At 47.7% G+C, this 19,598-nt stretch overlaps 1 protein-coding gene across 9 annotated transcripts in view; it reads right to left on the bottom strand.

Moving 5' to 3' along the window:
• Positions 1–19,598, bottom strand: part of RYR1 (ryanodine receptor 1) — a 223,963-nt gene that overhangs the window by 145,277 nt on the left and 59,088 nt on the right. For all 9 annotated transcript variants that reach the window (XM_082230909.1, XM_082230913.1, XM_082230914.1 and 6 more), the window contains exons 7-19: positions 19,046–19,139; positions 17,479–17,575; positions 15,917–15,991; positions 13,504–13,660; positions 10,762–10,926; positions 10,243–10,364; positions 9,185–9,371; positions 8,369–8,504; positions 7,009–7,104; positions 5,926–6,044; positions 4,948–5,081; positions 3,317–3,558; positions 281–473 (exon numbers count right to left, since the gene is read on the bottom strand). In XM_082230909.1, coding sequence (XP_082087035.1) covers positions 281–473; positions 3,317–3,558; positions 4,948–5,081; positions 5,926–6,044; positions 7,009–7,104; positions 8,369–8,504; positions 9,185–9,371; positions 10,243–10,364; positions 10,762–10,926; positions 13,504–13,660; positions 15,917–15,991; positions 17,479–17,575; positions 19,046–19,139 — 1,817 coding nt within the window. The remainder of the gene's footprint in view (positions 1–280; positions 474–3,316; positions 3,559–4,947; positions 5,082–5,925; positions 6,045–7,008; positions 7,105–8,368; positions 8,505–9,184; positions 9,372–10,242; positions 10,365–10,761; positions 10,927–13,503; positions 13,661–15,916; positions 15,992–17,478; positions 17,576–19,045; positions 19,140–19,598) is intronic.

Raw genomic sequence — 19,598 nt, 5'->3', positions numbered from 1 at the left:
GATGGCTCTCCTATCTGGATTTTCAAAGCATGGGGAACCCTCAGATTCAGGGAGGAGAAATCGTGAGATGACAGGAGTTGGAGAAGAACGCCACAGAGATGAGGGGGAAATTAAAAGGGAGGCACACAGGGTTTGCAACAAGCATCAAGGCAAGGTGCGGACAGGCCCTAAAACGAATTCTCCTCCTAACAGAACATAGACTCAATGGGGATTATTCCTCTTCTTTAGTAGGTGAGCACAGGTCTGGGGCCTGAGCCTCATTTCCGTGCTTTGAGCTTACTTGATGCCAGCAGAAAAGCTGACCACAGGGAAGAAGAGGCCGTCCAGGTTGAAGTTCTCAAACATGCCCTGGACGGGGAAGCCATTGATGCGGAAGGAGATGCTGGGCACGCTCAGATCGAGGCAGCAGCTCACCACGTCGTCCGCCCCCAAGGTGTGCTGGCCGGGGGAGGTCACGGCCCGAGCCACGCGGCCTATGCCGAGGAGAGAGGAATCATAGAACGGTAGGAATCTGAACTAGATCATACAGGACAACATACAATGAATTCATAACATGCAGGCGATGTTGACATTTCCATTCCACCTTAAGGAACAGGCATGAGATTGTTGCGTGTCACATGTCTGTTTACATTCCAGCACATAGCTGTCAACTTACAGATTTGAAAATAAGGGACCAGCAGCCTCAAAAAATAAGGGATCAGCAGCCAATATAAGGGATTTTCCAAGCACAGGTATGTTTGACTTCTGAGCCCCTCCAAGCCTAAGGCAGAAAGCCCAGCCAGCAGCCAAACGAAGCCTCAAGCGGTGGTTCCCACAGCGCAGCAACCCAGCAAAGGGGATGCAGCAAGGAAAACCACCGTCACCTCTCCGCTGGGAAGCGCTGAGCAAAGGCGAGTCCCCAGGCAACGCGGCCGATTTGATCGGCACAAGGCATGCAAGCTCCACCCCCCAGTCGTTCTTAGACTCCTTATTGGGTGAGCAACGCAGCCAAGCAACACAGTTGGAGCCTCCCTCCTCCCTGGCCGGCAGGGAGGGAGGGAGAGGAGCTGCTTCCTTTGAAACCCGGGAAATTTAAGGGACATCATCAATAAGGGACAGCAGCGGGACACAGTGCTGGGATAAGGGACTTTCTCGCCAAATAAAGGACAGTTGACAGCTATGTTCCATCACAGCTTGCTTGGAACTGCCATTTGTGTATAGCTTTTGCTATTTTCTCCGAGACGACATGAGAGAGAGAGACGACATGTAGAGAGAGGTGAATAGACCTCGGTGCATGCAAACACCCAGAGTCCATGCAAGCAGGGCTGTGTGTCTTTTCTGAACCTATTTTTAAAACATTTAAGATCAGCAGACCTATATTTCTGCCCAGGATTATGCGTTAGTTGAATGTTATTATTGTGAATGGCATTACTCAATGATATAATTATTAATATTATTGTTATTGGTTACTTGAGCAGACGGGGCGATGTGGAATAGGTGGGGGTTGTCTGCTTGGATTTGTTCTGTGTTCTGTGTGTGTATTTTCCAATTATTTTGGTAACTGCATTATACGTGTTCTCATTTGCTTTTTGTTGTTGTTGTAATGTTTGGTAATATTTATTAGATTTTCTAGATGATACATAAGCTCCCTGCTGAAATTTAAAAGGCCCTTTCTAGTTCTTTAAAGCACACCTAATTCCTTCCCTCTTTCCTCTCAAGCCTCCCTCTTTCAATTACTGTGTTGCTTTAATGGGATTGTTTTCTTGCATATTTTAATTATGGGTGTTTATATTTCAGCGTTTTAATGGGACTGCTTTGCCGCTAATTATAACCGTGTGTTTTAATTATGGGTGTTTATATTTTAATTGCTCGGCTTTTATACTTGCAAACCATACTTAGAAGCCCATCTTGACAATAGTAATGACATCTGGCAGACCACCTCCTCCCCTATAAACCCTCCCGGGTGTTAAGACCAGCAGAGGGAACCTGTTTGGTAGTTCCACCTCCCTCAGTGTTTTAGGGAGTATAGCCTAGGGACAGGGCCTTCTCTGTGGCAGCCCCTAAGTTGTGGAACTCCCCACAGAGGCACAAGTGGCATGTCTGCTGTACAGCTTTCGGCAAATGCCAAAGACACACCTCTTTATCCTGGCCGTTTACACCTGAGACATCTGTTCTCGGGATCCACACTATTCTTGTGACTGTACTCCATTTTAACTGTTTTATATTTTATATCGTTGTGATTTGCCGTGGGACCTGCTGGTGAAGTGGTACCTCCGGTTAAGTACTTAATTTGTTCCGGAGGTCCGTACTTAACCTGAAACTGTTCTTAACCTGAAGCACCACTTTAGCTAATGGGGCCTCCTGCTGCTGCTGCCGCCGCGCCACCAGAGCCCGATTTCTGTTCTCATCCTGAAGCAAAGTTCTTAACTTGAAGCACTATTTCTGGGTTAGCGGAGTGTGTAACCTGAAGCATATGTAACCTGAAGCGTATGTAACCCAAGGTACCACTGTAGTAATAAATAACAGCAAAAACATTTCCTCCCGTTGCCTTAGATCAGGGTTTCCCAGACTTGGGTCTCTAGCTGTTTTTGAACTACAACTCCCATGATCCATAGCTAGCAGGACCAGTGGTCGAGAAAGATGGGAATTGTGGTCCAACAACAACTGGAGACCCAAGTTTAGGAAACTCTGCCTTAGATGCCACAACAACAACAATTTATTTCCACACCTCCCATCTAACTGGGTTGCCCCGGCACCACTGGGCAGCTTCCAACAATTATAAAACCACAGTAAAAGCATCAAACATTAAGAAGTTTAAAGAATATCTGCAGAAATACTGTAAAATTTACGAATGTTAAATGGACGTTGGATGGAAAATAAGTGGTGTTGGTAAAAAGATTAATAAGAATATGTAAATATAGATGGATAATGAGGGGAAATGTATTTTCAATATAGGTTAAGATCTTGAGTAAAGTTAAGGATAGAGGGTAAGGATTTGCTGAATTAAATATTCGAACTGGAATACAAAAAGGGAGGTGTGAGGAGGTCAAGAAACTAGTGATGAAGTATAGGATATGAAAACTCTAATCTTTTTTCTGTTCTGTTTGTTGGTGTTTTTTGTTCTTTTTTTTCTTATTCTGTTAAATGTTTTTTTTGTTCTGTATTTTTATTAATTGTTCAATAAATATTACTTTAAAAAAAAAAAACATTAAAAACTTCCCCAGTACGGACTGCCTCTATTTGTCTTCTAAATGCCAGGTAGTTGTTTATTTCCTTGACATCTGAAGCCTGAATGGCGTGTGCAAGGTGTGTGAACCGCCCCACGCAGGTGCCCTACCTGACCACAGATGCAGGCCGTCGAAGCCAAAGGAGTAGAGGTCGTCCCCGACGCCGTTGCCTCCCCAACCTTCCCCGCCTCCGGGGTAAGGGCTGTATCCTTCTGCCATGGCCCAGCCCACCCGCAAATGGGTGGCCTGAGAGGTCACGAAGGGTTCCACGTAATCCACGATCATCTCGTAGTACCACTTCTTGTACTGGGTGGAGCCATCGTGCGTGCCCAGGAAGATGTTGGGGCGCATGCTGTTTAAGAGGGAGGAAGAGCAGGGGAATGAGGAGGGAGGGTGACGAAAGGAGGGAGAAGAAGGAAAGACCACCCAGACCCAAAGGGAAGAGAAAACCAAAGGACGTGATGGTGATTTGGGGGGTCTCTCTGATGGCCTTCCTCCGAGTTTAAATTCTTTGATCCCAGTTGAATTCCAAGATCCTAGGTTAAGGGTAAAGGTAAAGGGACCCCTGACCATTAGGTCCAGTCATGGACGACTCTGGGGTTGCGCGCTCATCTCGTTCTATAGGCTCTATTTGTCTGCAGACAGCTTCCGCACCATGTGGCCAGCATGACTAAGCCGCTTCTGGCGAATCAGAGCAGCGCACGGAAACGTCGTTTACCTTCCCGCCGCAGCGGTACCTATTTATCTACTTGCAGTTTGACGTGCTTTAGAACTGGTAGGGGATTTGAACCGCCGACCTTCTGATCGGCTCTGTGGTTTAGACCACAGTGTCACCCGCGTTTCTTAGATCCTAGGTTACGTTAAACTAAAATTAAAGTTCCTTAAGGCAGATTCTCTGCCAAGGGAAGCTTGAACCTGCTAAACTGGCTAAAGTTACAAACTGGCTAAAGTTACACAATTTCTCTTATATGCACCATTTATTATGAAACATTTGCTATAGTGTCCAAGACAGATTATGCAGAAGGGCAAGAGATCTGAAGCTCTGCTGCCCCCGCATCTTGGGAAATCTTATTCCACTGCCCCTCTAGCTTCTGAGGGCGATGTCGAACTGATTCAAAACTCAAAACCGGTCCCCTGAAACCATTGGCCTTGATTTACTTAAGTACACTGATTTCAGTGGGTCTACTCCATAATAGGGACGTGGGTGGCGATGGGTTAAACCACAGAGCCTAGGACTTGCCGATCAGAAGGCCGGCGGTTCGAATCCCCACGACGGGGTGAGCTCCCATTGCTCGGTCCCTGCTCCTGCCAACCTAGCAGTTCGAAAGCACGTCAAAGTGCAAGTAGATAAATAGGTACCACTCCGGCGGGAAGGTAAACGGCGTTTCCGTGCGCTGCTCTGGTTCGCCAGAAGCGGCTTAGTCATGCTGGCCACATGACCCGGAAGCTGTACGCCGGCTCCCTTGGCCAATAAAGCGAGATGAGTGCCGCAACCCCAGAGTCGGCCACGACTGGACCTAATGGTCAGGGGTCCCTTTTTACTCTGTAATATGGCTAACAGTGGATATCATCCTGATATTTCAGCAATCGTTGTCTGCACACCTTTGGAACTGGTAAGACTAGAAACGTAAAGGAAAGTCTAGTTACGTTTCCAAATTTGCGTTCTGTGCTGATACCCAAACCTCACCCCAGAATAATTGGGACATATGTGATGCCACATTAAAACAGGGAAAGCACCCACCTGGTGACGTAGTTGATGAGCTTTGTCTGCAAGAGTAGGTCCCTTCCCGGGAGCAAGTTTTCAGTGATGAGGTTTTGGTTAGAGCGGACGGCCACACCGTTGCAGACACACAGAGAGCAGAGGACGTCCAGGACCTGCCAAGGGGGCGCCAAAATTTATTTATTTCATAAAACTTAGAATACTGCTTGATTGTAAAAAACAAATCAAAACCCTCAAAGTGGCTTACAAACAATTAAAACAATTGAATTATCAGCAAAACAAAAACACCACAGTTAAAAACAACTACTTAAAACATTCAAACAAATAATTAACATTGATGATAAGGAAAAAACCAGATTAATGAGCCAGGCTCATCAATTTCAATGGGTCTACTCTGAATAGGAGTTAACACTGGACACGATCCAAGTGTGCTACATGTGCCTGTTAGAATTCCTGATCTATGATTACAGTCATGGGATTTTTGTCTATCACATGACAGTGTATGTTTTGACTCCATAGAGTGGGAAGTGACGGAGACAGGATGTTTGTGTTACTGTGTTCCACGAAGTGGGACTATTGTCCTTTGTTCTTTTTCTCTTTGCTGTCTGATGCCAGAGAGAGAGGGAACCATGTTGCTGTGCTCCATGTGTGTTTATATGCAAATAAAGTAGAATAGCCAAAATGCTGAGTTGCTGAGGCCTGTTCCGCATGATGCGCAAACTCTGCGGATCCCTACGTGTGCCGGTGTCGGTTGGCATCGGTTGCTGTGATGTTCAGGCTAAAGAAAGCTTTTGAAGCTCCCGAACGAAAGACCAGGAGGGAGAGAACATGCCAGTTGGGTATGTGTCTCTGCCAGGGTCCTACTTGAGTGTAGGCTGAACTCCTGACAGTGCCCTTCCCCTGGCCTGTGCCCAACATGTTGCAGAGAAAAAAGCTTTCTGCCAACTGACACTTGTCTGCGAGAAGAGGAGTCAGTGGCGCATGTGTGGCTCAACTTACCTTGTGGTTGCGCCCATGTTTGTCCAAGAGCGAAATGATGGACTTGATGTGGTTCTCCTGGATGATGTTCAGAACTTCAGGGCTTTCAATGAGCACGCAGTATAAGACCTCCAAGATGCCTGCCAGATAAGACCAGGATGGGACAAAGAGAGAGGGAGAGAGAGAGCGCACATACACGTTATCCCCACAACAAGGTAGGCAAGGTAAGGTAGGGTAGACTGGGAGTGAGTGACTCCTCAAAGGTCACCCAGGGAGCTTCATGGCCAAGTGGGGATGTGAACCTCCAACACTCTGGCCATTACACCACACTGGCCCCCAAGCTAATGGATAATGGTTGATTCCCCATAATTTTAGGGGAATTTTAGGGGAACTATAGCTATAAAGGTAAAGGGTAAAGGGACCCCTGACCATTAGGTCCAGTCGTGTCCGACTCTGAGGTTGTGGCGCTCATCTTGCTTTATTGGCCAAGGGAGCCGGCGTACAGCTTCTGGGTCACGTGGCCAGCATGATTAAGCCGCTTCTGGCGAACCAGAGCGGCGCACGGAAATGCCGTTTACCTTCCCGCCGGAGCGGTACCTCTTTATCTACTTGCATTTTGATGTGCTTTCAAACTGCTAGGTTGGCAGGAGCAGGGACTGAGCAACGGGAGCTCACCCTGTTGCGGGGCTTTGAACCGCTGATCGGCAAGTCTTAGGCTCTGTGGTTTAACCCACAACGCCACCCGCATCTCTTAACTATAGCTATACACAAGACTAAATTGCTTTAAACACTGGGTTATGTTTCCTCTCCAACCATTTTTTTGTTTTAACATAGATAGATGATAGATAGATATAGATAGATAGATAGATGATAGATAGATAGATAGATGATAGATAGATAGACAGACAGATAAATAGACAGACAGACAGACACTAGCCTTCCTCAGCCTGCAGTTTTGGATTACAAAAGTTTAGGACTACAACTCCCATCATCCCTGCCAACTGCCTGGGGATGATGGGTATTGTAGTCCAAAACTTCAATAGTACTCAGGTGTCTTGAAGAAGATCACGGTATAGGGCAGCCCCGACCACCCCATCTGCTCACCAGAGGAGGCCTCCAGTCGATCCAACTTGCTGACCAGCCAGTCCAGGTTGTTGGAGAAAAGGGCGCAGTTGGCCCGGTTCCCACGGATCAGTGAAGCTGCGTGGAGGGACACCAAGGGAAAGGGCGTGCATGTTACTATCCGGCTAGTTACCACCACAACATTATTGTCAGGCAATTTAATTTTGCAACCGCGAGATCAGACCAAAGGGCTATTATCTCGTCCAGCATTGGGTCCTCACAATGGATAACCAGAAGCCCACAAGCAGATATGATGGATGGAGTAGCCTTCTCTCACTCACTCACTCACAATCCTTTTACTTTAAATTATGGTTTAAAAGTGACACGCAAACCTTCCCCATCTGTATGATACCTTTCCATCAGGGTTATATCAATTTAAATAGTCATGCCTTGCCCCAGAGAATCCTGGGAACAGGGGATTCTTTAGGCTGCCAAGAGTTGCTAGGAGACCACCCCACTATTCCCCTTACAGAACTCCAGTTTCCAGAGTGGTTTAATGGTCCATCCCATTTCTTAAGTGACTGGTTCCTTAAGAAAAGGGATGAACCGTTAAACCACTCTGGAAACTGAAGATCTTTAAAGGGAATAGTGGGGGATAGTGTAAAGGGAATAATCTCCTAACAACTCTGCACCCTTAACAAACCACACTTCCCAGGATTCTCTGGGAACAAGGCATGACTGTTTAAAGTGGTATAAAAGGTAAAGGTAAAGGGACCCCTGACTATTAGGTCCAGTCGTGGCCGACTCTGGGGTTGCGGTGCAAATCTCGCTTTACTGGCCACGGGAGCCGGCGTCCAGCTTTCAGGTCATGTGGCCAGCATGACTAAGCCGCTTCTGGCAAACCACAGCAGCGCACGGAAACGCCGTTTACCTTCCCGCTGGAGTGGTACCTATTTATCTACTTGCACTTTGACGTGCTTTCGAACTGCTAGGTTGGCAGGAGCAGGGACCGAGCAACGGGAGCTCACCCCGTCATGGGGATTCGAACCGCCGACCTTCTGATCGGCAAGCCCTAGGCTCTGTGGTTTAACCCACAGCGCCACCCGTGTCCCTTTTAAAGTGGTATAACACTGATTAAAATGTATAATGCAGATGGGACACAAGGATGCACATTCTTAGAAAGTCTTCAGGGGCTGCAGATCTCATAAATTCAGGGGCCAGGAAGGGTTGCTTGCGAAATCTGCAACCAAATCCAGACCAACTCAGAACTGGAAATCGATGCTGACCCCCTTCCCAAAACTTTGCTAGCCACGCGAGAGTGCCCTGCAAGCTCCAGATCTGTTCTACATCAACATGGGCCCAGGTAGCTCTCGTCCCAGAGCTCTGCCCTTGGTCTTCATACCGAGCAGCTCATACAGCAGGTTGACAATCTCCTTCCAGGACTCAGCGGCATCCTCGCCAGCGTATTCAGCAAAGTGTGCGGCAGTGCTGTACACATTGAGGCGGTCGATGCAGTTCAGAACAAGCGTGATCATGCCCTGCAAAGGAAGCAGAATAATAATAATAATAATATTTATACCCCACCAATCTGACTGGGTCTCCCTAGCCACTCAACCAAATGTCAAAAACAATACAGCGTCAGACATTAAAAACTTCCCTAAACAGGGCTGCCTTCAGGTGTCTTTTAAAAGTAAAGTAGTTGTTTATTGCCTTGATATCTGCTGGGAGGGCGTTCCACAGGGCAGGCGCCACTACCGAGAAGGCCCTCTGCCTCGTTCCCCGTAACCTCACTTCTCGCAGCGAGGGAACCGCCAGAAGGCCCTCGGTGCTGGACCTCAGTGTCCAGGCAGAACTGTGGGGGTGGAGACGCTCCTTCAGGTTTACTGGGCCTTTGAGGCTGTTTAGGGCTTTAAAGGTCAGCACCAACACTTTGAATTGTGCTCGGAAATGTACTGGGAGCCAATGAAGAACTTTCAGGAGCAAAGTGCCCTCAGGACCTGGAGTCCTACCTTAGCAAGCCCCACAACCCCCTGCTGTCTTCACCAGAGGTGGAGAAGCTGTGAGCCTCTCCAAATGCTTTTGGGACTACCGCTTCCATCATTCCTATTGGCCATGCTGGCGGGGGTGCTGGGAACTGGGAATCCAACATATTGAGGGCACCGGTTCGGCAATGGCATCAACCAGGCCACCCTCCCAGGCTGAGCCCCCGATTGCTCACCTCCTCCTGGAAGAGGTTCTGTCTGTTTTTGAGGGAACGGAGCTTGGTCTGCTTCTCCTCATGTTGCAGCTCTTCTTCGGGGTGCTGGAAGTAGTTGATCAGGTCCTGCAAGCTGAGAATCATCCCATCGATGGGAAGAGTCACTGGGGTTCCCGACTTAACCTTTCCGCTCAGTGTGTCCAGGCCCCTGGGGAAGGAAGAAGAAAAGAGTTTGGATTTGATATCCCACTTTATCACTACCCAAAGGAGTCTCAAAGCAGCTAACATTCTCCTTTCCCTTCCTCCCCCACAACAAACACTCTGTGAGGTGAGTGGGGCTGAGAGACTTCAGAGAAGTGTGACCAGCCCAAGGTCACCCAGCAGCTGCATGTGGAGGAGAAGGGAATCGAACCCGGTTCACCAGATTACGAGTCCACCGCTCTTAACCACTACACCACACTACACCACACTGGAACAGCCAGAGCTGAGATTAGCATTGGATATGGATGGCACAGAGAAGGAGGAATCACACCCCTAAGATGGCCGCAAGTTAATATATTTACTTTGTGGAATGCTCCCCTTAGCGCCATACCTCTTCCACTTCGGGTCTTGAAACAGGGCAAGCTGCTAGACCTCATGGCCGCTTAATCAAAGAGGGGAACGGCGGGATAGAAATTCAATAAATAAACCCAGCACCGCAGCTCCTCTTGTTACTAGGCGCTGCTTCTCTTCTCGCCAAACTGACCTCTCTCTTCCCTCCTGTGAGCATAGCTGTCAACGTTTCCCTTTTTTAAAAGGGAAATTCCCTTATTCCGAATAGGATTCCTTGCAAGAAAAGGGAAAAGTTGACAGCCATGCCTATGAGCAGTTCGGTTTTGTTTTGCATTGCGACGAATTACTCTTAGTCTTGCACATCTATTGGAATGCTTGCTAACATTCCGTGGCACCACAATGGATCAGCCAATGGGGATGGCAGAGGGGAGCATGGAACCACAAAAAAGATGACAGGCAGGCACAGAACACAACTCAAGCAGTCGATTTCTTGGTTTCTACGGGAGCAGAATCTGCCCGGCACCTACTTGATGAACTGGTTGTAAAGGCCAGAAGTGCTGTAGATCATCCGGGCGGCTTGCGACTCTTCGCGCTGGCAGCGGGTCAGGGAGAGAGCATCGTCCATGTGACCCTCCTGGTGCAAGATGGCCTGTAGGGTGAGCAAAGAAAGCAGGTATATATGGTGGACGCTCAGAGGATTCTCGAACCAGAGATTCTTCACAGGGGGGCCTAGGAAACTTTACTCTCTGCGCCACTATCTCAGCTGGCCAGCAGAGGGCGCTGTGCTACAGTGCCACTGCCACAGGTAGCCAGAGGGTGGTGCTGCAGCGACCAATCCAAAAGAGACCAGCTGACACGGGGAGCCAATCAGCTTCCACCTGGCCCTATAAAGCTGCGGACTCAGGCCAGGCTCTCCAGTCTGAGGCACTTGCGTGTTTTAGATGTTGAATGGGCACCTTATGGGCTCAACCTCCCCTGCGTGACTCCTTGACTCAGGGCCACCAGCCCTGATGGAAAGCCAGGGAGGCCAGCCGGTTAAGCCTCACCTTTCTCTTGAGCAGCCCCAAGCGGAGAGCCTTGGCATCAGCCGCCGCGTACGTCACCCAGAGGCCGCTGTCAACATGCTGCACGAAACACATGGACTCTCCGTACTTGATCTCCGGGGCTCCCATCCCCTCCACGTCTCGCTTCGGAGCCACATCCAGTTTTTCCTAGAAGGGCAAGGGGGAGAACAGAGGGCGCCATGAGCTCAGAGGGATGGCAGGGCAGGAGCACACTGAGGCAATCTTTACATTCAGACATAACCTATTTTTCACCCCATAGGACGCACTTTTTTCTTCCTAAAAAGTAAGGGGAAATGTCTGTGTGTCTTATGGAGTGAATGTGTGGTCCCTGGAGCCGAATTGCCCAGGGGCAAAAAGCAGATCATGTTGTTGTTTTTTTGAAAGAGGGAAGGGGGTGTTGAAACAAAGCCGCTGATCGTTTGCTGATTGGGAGAGAGATAAGGGACGCTAGAGATAAAGGAGGCTGCCTGGGAAGGGGGAGGTAAAGACAGCAAACTTGCAAAGGGGGGAAACAGGAAGACCAAAGCAATAAGGAGAGAAATTAGAAGAAAAGGAGGAGCAAAAAACTGCTTCAGCTAAGGAAAAGACACTAAGGCAAACAAGAGGGAAGGGAGTGTAGAAAGGAAACAGCTGATCAGTGGGATCAGAAGAGAGATAAGGGACGCTAGTGGAGATCGGTAAGCCATCGGGAGGGAAATAAGGGACTAGATAAAGGAGGCTGCCTGGGAGGGGGGAGGTAAAAGCCCATGGATCCTCAGGATTTCTGCATTGGGTCACCCCAAATTCACCATCAGATCACATATCTGTGGCCACAGCATGAACCACAAAAACCATACATCCACTGTTTCGTTCAGAATATTTTTTTCTTGTTTTCCTCCTCTAAAAATTAGGTGCGTCTTATGGTCATGTAGGCAAAAAATAGGGTATATTTTGTGGCTTTTCTTTTAAAGATTTTATATATGTATGTATACAACACTCTATTTACCATACATCCATGTTTTCCCAGACATTTTGCCGATTCTGAGAAAATCCGCCCAAAATGAATGAATGAATGTTCAGTTCTGCTGTTCAGCTGGACCTGATTATTGTTTTAGAATATCTTGCTGTTGCTGAAAGTGCTTGGCTGCTCCTACTTAGAAGCTTCTCTCCATTTCAACGCCACTTTCAACATTTAGTATTTTTAAATGGCTGTAACCCATCCAGGGACCTTACAGTGAAGGGCAGGTGAGAAAATGAATTAATAGTAGTGGTAGTAATAGTAGTCTTCTTCTTCTTTGGCGATCACTCGTAGCCGAGTAAGATTGTCTTCCATAAAAACGGTTTTAACAATGAGTCCATAAGTGACTGTGGAGGCCAATTCTGGATCCACACGTCCTTCCACAGTGGGGACATTGGTAGTAAATAATAATAACCAAATAATAACCGAAAATCCACACGGCCGCCATTTTCAAGCCCATTTCCTGGCTATGTCCAGGAAAATCCAGACACACGGCAGCCCTATCTTATGTGTAATTTGCCGTGAAACAGTGCTTTAGAAGGATAAATCATCAGTCATAACAACAATAGTCACGATAACGCTGTTCGCCCTCGTTGGTCGTTTGCCTCTGAATCCCAGCACCCCACCTCACAAGTGGGGTGAGCTCTGTTGCACTTAGGCTTCCCATTGGGGCATCTGGCTGGCCAATGAGAGAACAGGATATTGGACAAGATGGGCCTTTGGTCCAGCACGGCTCTTCTTGGGTACTTCTATTCTTAAAGGCAGAGCACTTTGCTGGAGGAGACTCTTGAGAGTCCCATGGACTGCAAGAAGATCAGACCTATCCATTCTGAAGGAATGGATCTAGATCAAGGGAAGTAATAGTGCCACTGTATTCTGCTCTGGTCAGACCACACCTGGAGTACTGTGTCCAGCTCTGGGCACCACAGTTCAAGAAGGATACTGACAAACTGGAACGTGTCCAGAGGAGGGCAACCAAAATGGTCAAAGGCCTGGAAACGATGCCTTATGAGGAACGGCTAAGGGAGCTGGGCATGTTTAGCCTGGAGAAGAGGAGGTTAAGGGGTGATATGATAGCCATGTTCAAATATATAAAAGGATGTCACATAGAGGAGGGAGAAAGGTTGTTTTCTGCTGCTCCAGAGAAGCGGACAAGGAGCAATGGATCCAAACTACAAGAAAGAAGATTCCACCTAAACATTAGGAAGAACTTCCTGACAGTAAGAGCTGTTCGACAGTGGAATTTGCTGCCAAGGAGTGTGGTGGAGTCTCCTACTTTGGAGGTCTTTAAGCAGAGGCTTGACAACCACATGTCAGGAGTGCTCTGATGGTGTTTCCTGCTTGGCAGGGGGTTGGACTCGAATGGCCCTTGTGGTCTCTTCCAACTCTAGGATTCTATGAAATCAGCCCTGAGTGCTCACTGGAAGAACAGATCCTGAAGCTGAGGCTCCAAGACTTTGGCCACCTCAGGAGAAGAGAAGACTCCCTGGAAAAGACCCTGATGTTGGGAAAGATGGAGGGCACAAGGGGAAGGGGACGACGGAGGACGAGATGGTTGGACAGTGTCATAGAAGTTACCAGCATGAGTTTGACCAAGCTGCGGGAGGCAGTGGAAGACAGGAGTGCCTGGCATGCTCTGGTCCAGGGGGTCACAAAGAGTCAGACACAACTAAACAACAAAGACTGCCCCGCTTCCGACGAGGGCAGTAATGGGGGACTCCTCTCACCTTAGAGATCCGAAAGCAGAAAGCTGTGGCTTTGGTGTGAGCTTTCTCAGCGTCGACCACAACCAGCCCCTTTTCATCAGTCTGCGCCAGGTAGCGGCCCGTGGTCACGTGGCGGACACGGAAGGGCTGCCCCCACTTCATGTGGCTGCCGCTCCAGCTGTTGTGGTGGAAGAAATACTGTATGTTCCCTCTCAGGCAACTAGGACACATAAGGGGTAGCCAGTGTGCTGCCCTTCGGATGCTGTTGGACTCCAATTCCCATCAGCCCCTGCAGCCAGCAAGGCCAATAGGTAGGGATGCCAGGAATTGTGGTCCAACAACATCAGGGGAAACAGCCCAGTGGCTGCCCCTGCAATACATAAACGACATTATAACATAGTCCCATTTACTGGTGTGAACACATGAAAGAAGGATATGTTGTGGCCAATTCCCCTCACAGGTAGTTCCTTTCCTCAGTCGTTTTTATTGTCTTTGGCCTTTATTGGCATGAGTTCAAACAATAAAATCATACAAACTCATCCAAATACATTAGTAATCCAAAAACATACAGTACAGTGGTACCTCGCAAGACGAATGCCTCGCAAGACAAAAAACTAGCTAGACGAAAGGGTTTTTGGTTTTTTGAGTTGCTTCGCAAGACGATTTTTCCCTATGGGCTTGCTTCGCAAGACGGAAACGTCTTGCAAGTTTGTTTCCTTTTTCTTAACACCGTTAATACAGTTGCGACTTGACTTCGAGGAGCAACTCATAGAACGCGGTGTGATAGCCTTCTTTGAGGTTTTTGAAGAATTTGGTAATTTTTGAAGCTTTTCCAAAACTTTCCCGACACCGTGCTTCGCAAGACGAAAAAAACCGCAAGACGACAAAACTCGCGGAACGAATTAATTTCGTCTTGCGAGGCACCACCGTATATAAAAAGACTAGATAGCCACCATTGAGTAAACCAGGCAACTTTAGATTTAGCTTTAAAAATATCGGCTGGATACCCTGAAACAATATAGGTAGTTTCAGGAGTATCATCCCTCAGCAAATACTGGATTGCAGACTCTTTGTAAATTGATATTTTAAGTTGTAAGGAGACAGGGAGACAGTGCTCCATAGGATCCTGGCAAGTCCTTCCCCTGGTTTAATTTCCCACATGTCCTCTGTTGGCTCCTCCGCAGTCAATGGCGCCCATGGCTGGGCCTTGAACAAATTATTGGGTAGTGGCAGTCACAGTTTCCTGAGAAGCACCAGGGGACTGATCAGAGCAGCCATGTTAATTCTCCACCCAATGCCTCAAAACAACACCACATTGAGGGCAAGGGATCATGGGAAATTAAAATGGCAGCTCCCAAACCCAGCTGTCCACTGGCATACTGGACTTTTTTTTTTTTTGAGGGGAGCTGTTTTTGCTTAATTGTGTAGTTTATGTTTTCTTTTTTCTTTTCTTTTTCTGTTGTGAACTGCCCTGTGATCTTTGGATGAAGGGCGGCATAAAAATAAAATAAAATAAATAAAATAAAATAAAATAAAATAAAATGGCAGTTGTGCCTAAGGGTGTAAGCACACTGATGCTATGACTGCTCAGATATCTGATAAGAAGGTCAGTAAGGGTAGAGTTACAGATAGCTAGCCGTGTTGGTCTGCCATAGTCAAAATAAAAAAATTCCTTCCAGTAGCACCTTAAAGTTAGCACCTAACTTAGTTGGTCTTTAAGGTGCTACTGGAAGGATTTTTTTTATTTTGAGTAAGGGTAGAAAAAGGGTCAAAGACTATATTCCCGGTTGAGTCAACAAATAAAGTCATAGAGGTGGAAGGGTTGTATACCAATATGAGTGAACTTCCTGACAGTAAGAGCTGTTTGACAGTGGAATTTGCTGCCCAGGAGTGTGGTGGAGTCTCCTCCTTTGGAGGTCTTTAAGCAGAGGCTTGACAACCATATGTCAGGAGTGCTCTGATGGTGTTTCCTGCTTGGCAGGGGGTTGGACTCGATGGCCCTTGTGGTCTCTTCCAACTCTATGATTCTATGATTCTATGATTCTATGAGTGGCAGCCAGATTGTATTTTCCACTTTCAGGTAAGAAATAGAACCGGTCATGAGGCGATGTCTCCTATTGCGGCATTTCGTGGCATCCCACTCTACATAACAACCATGTAAGCGCTTGATTTTTAACCGAGTCCTTGGGTTAAAAACATTTTCTGTATATATATTTTTGTCAGGACACGTTTAAAAGGAACAGTCCTAAAATAACATTTTATACCTCGTTGGCTCAAAAGCCGGTGAAAACCGACTCTGAACCCTCGAACACAACCCAGAATCCTTTGCGTTGTTCATGGCTTTTGAGGCAGACAAATCCACAAGGGAGTCTGTGCTCCTGGGAGGCAAGCAACCCCAACAGCGCTGCCATTATTTGTTATTATTATTTCATACCTGATGCGCAGAGGCTCCAGACGCCACAGTGAGCGAGCCTGGGAACAGACAGCTCCGCCTTCGTAGTTCACCACCCTGCGGAAAAGGAAGATGATCTGGGTAATTCTTCCACAAGAAGGATTCGAAACCAGCCAGTTCAATTGCCAGACATGGAAATAATGCCTCTTATTTGCTGCAGCTGCCTTGGCCAACGTGATGCTGTCCAGATGCTTCCAGCTGCGATTCCGATCTTCCCCCAGCAAGTACAGCTGTAGGCCACTGAGGATGATGGGAATTGTAGTCTGGAGGACACCAACTTGCCGCTGCCTTCCTTGAATCCACCAGTGCTGGTCTTGCCATTATAGGGTATTTTTTTACCCTTTCGGGGATAAAGGGTCTGAGTAAGAACTCAGTGGGACGCAGGCGGAGCTGTGGGTTAAACCACAGAGCCTAGGACTTGCTGATCAGAAGGTCGGCGGTTCGAATCCCCGCGACGGGGTGAGCTCCCGTTACTCGGTCCCTGCTCCTGCCAACCTAGCAGTTCGAAAGCACGTCAAAGTGCAAGTAGATAAATAGGTACCGCTCCGGTGGGAAGGTAAACGGCGTTTCCGCGCGCTACTCTGGTAAAATAAAGCGAGACGAGCACTGCAACCCCAGAGTCGGCCTCGCTTTATTGGCTGAGGGAGCCGGCGTACAGCTTCCAGGTCATGTGGCCAGCATGACTAAGCCGCTTATGGCAAACCAGAGCAGCGCACGGAAACACCGTTTACCTTCCCGCTGGAGCGGTACCTATTTATCTACTTGCGCTTTGATGTGGTTTCGAACTGCTAGGTTAGCAGGAGCAGGGACCACACAACGGGAGCTCACCCTGTCACGGGGATTTGAACCGCCAACCTTCCGATCAGCAAGTCCTAGGCTCTGTGGTTTAACCCACCAACCTTCTAATCGGCAAGTCCTAATTGGTTTAACCCACAGCGCCACCGGAGTCCCCCCAGAGACTACCTTACACTGCGTATAAAACCAAAGTTGCCTTTGCATAGAAACTGTTTCTCAAGCGGCTAGTCCTAGTCTTTATAACCCTGTACCTTCTTCCAGAAGGCAGAAGCTGAAAGAGATCATTTCCGGGGTGCGCACTATCCTGCGCTATCTCTGCAGCTTTCTTATGGCTCCTGGAAGCATAGATTTGATCCAAGGTGGGAAGAGTGCACCCAATTATTCCCTCTGCAGTCTTTATAACCCTGGACAGCAATGTTTTTCCCCTGACCGTGCAGCTCCCAAACCACACATAGAGACCATAAATTAATACACTCCTCAGCAGGAGAATAACAAAATGCTTGCATTGAATTAAAATCTGAGTTAGCGAGAGCTTGGTGCGATCTTTTACTTTTGGGTAGAGAGGCTCCCCTCCCCAAATAACAGCTGCGCTCAAAGTCTGCATGTTCCTCCCTTCTGTTATCCCCTCCCGCTTTCTGTTCACTATTTAGGGCAGAGGCTTCTCTCCCCCCCCCTCTTTCTTTTGCCCCCCCCCCCCGCTCTTTAAAGTGCCACCTTTTATGCTGACAACCCCCGCACGGTATGCCCACCTGCGCTGCTCTTCATTCTGGTCCGTGGTGGAGATGGTGAGGCATTCGTCCATATGGCCGTGGAAGAGGCGCATAACATGGCCTCCGGTCACATACCCTGCGCGGACCACCCAAAAAAAATAGGGATTAGAGAGCGTGAGATCACAAGCAGAGCGAGGAAACTAGTACGTCGGAGTGCATGTGGAATTGCCCAAGAAAGATGTTAGATTGTTTTTGTATGCCACAACTGCTGCTAGGATTTTGTTGGCCAAGAATTGGAAATTACAAGAAGTGCCAACAGTGGAGGAATGGCAGATGAAGATGATGGACTTTGGGGAGCTAGCCAGCCTGAGCGGAAGAGTCCGTGACCAGAAGGAGGAGGAGTACCAGGACGATTGGATGAAATTCAAAGACTATTTCGTTAAATATGCTAAGATAGCTTAATTGGAAAAACTTGCAAATACCAGATAGACTTGGGATTTAAATATGTGATGTTGGAGAATAATATGTTTAAAGTTAAAATGAAAAGGAAGAAAGATGTTAAGTGACTAAGTTAATTTTATGAGAAAATTGGTTTTGGAAAACTGTTACAATGATATACAATGAAACTCAGCCAGGGGAAGTCATTTAACAATGTCACCAAGATTGGATCAAGTACAGTTAAGATGTATGTTTGTTTGTTTGTTTAAAATTCTGGAAAATCAATAAAAAAAATTGGGGGAAAAAGAAGAAAAGAAAATGCATGATGTACTTTGTCTTTGCTTGTGTCATCTCAAGCCACATTACCTCCATACATTTGAAGAGCTACGGAGCCACTTTAAACCGGTGTGGCTTCCCGAAAATAATTCTGGGCGCTGTAGTTGGTTAAGGGCACTGAGAGGTCTTAGGAGGCCCCGGTTCCTCTGCCAGAGCTACAATTCCCAGAGTTCCCTGTTAAACCACTCTGTGCTTATAGCTCTGTGAGGGAGGATAAACACAATACAGTGATGATAAACACAATACAGCTCCCATAATTCTTTGCGGGGAGCCATGTATTGTGTGAATGTGGCCTGAGTAAGTCTTACCATAGTCCTGCAACACAGGTAGGGACTGGATAAACCCCGTTCTCTCCGTTTCTCAATTTTCCGATGTTGTGCTTAGCTCCCCGCATTTCCACATCAGTTTACAATTTATTTATTTTTCAAAAGCCCTCCTGAAAATTCATCAGCGTTCCAGTATGCAGTTTCTACTAATACGCATTCTTTTTGTAAGCAATCTTCCCTGACGTAACATAACTTTTTGTGTGCCGTTTGCACTAATATATGCAATTCCATTCGCATTTCCACCTCACGTGCACGTTTTCTGGGCTGGAAAACTACATCACAAAATTCGGGGCACCGTGAATTCCAAGGCGCAACTGTGCATTGTTCCAAGAGGTGTGAATTTGGTAGGTTTGTGTGAATGGCCTTGTCACCTCCATCCAAATGCAATAAGGAATTGGGTTCCTCAGTGGTCTGCCGTCTAGGCACTGACCACACTGGGACCTGCTTAGCTTCAGCAAGGTGGATGCATCATGTGACCTCAAACCACACCCCAAGGAACCAAATACCTTCCTCGCAGCCTGAGCAGATGGGGTTCATGTTCCAGAGTGTTTGCATGAAGGAGGCGTCTGCTTGGAGCTCTCCACTGGCTGTAGACAGGTGCTGGGGGAGAACAAGGACATTGTTGAGACATAGAAGAGTAGAAGAAACAAAGCGGCCGGGGAGTGAAATCAAGGGCTTAATAGTCTCCACGGATTCATGGAATCATAGAATTGTAGTGTTGGAAGTAATAATAATAATAATTTATTATTTATACCCCGCCCATCTGGCTGGGTTTCCCCAGCCCACTCTGGGCGGCTTCCGACAAAACACTAAAATACAATAACCTATCAAACATTAAAAGCTTCCCTAAACAGGGCTGCCTTCAGATGTCTTCTAAAAGTCTGGTAGTTGTTTTTCTCTTTGACAGCTGGTGGGAGGGCATTCCACACAGCGGGCGCCACCACCGAGAAGGCCCTCTGCCTGGTTCCCTGTAACTTGGCTTCTCGCAGGGAGGGAACCGCCAGAAGGCCCTCAGCACTGGCCCTCGGTGTCCGGGCAGAACGATGGGGGTGGAGATGC

This window comes from Podarcis vaucheri (genome assembly GCF_965113315.1).
Source record: "Podarcis vaucheri genome assembly, chromosome: 7".
Lineage (NCBI taxonomy): Eukaryota > Metazoa > Chordata > Lepidosauria > Squamata > Lacertidae > Podarcis > Podarcis vaucheri.
This window is presented reverse-complemented; position numbering and strand designations above follow the sequence as displayed.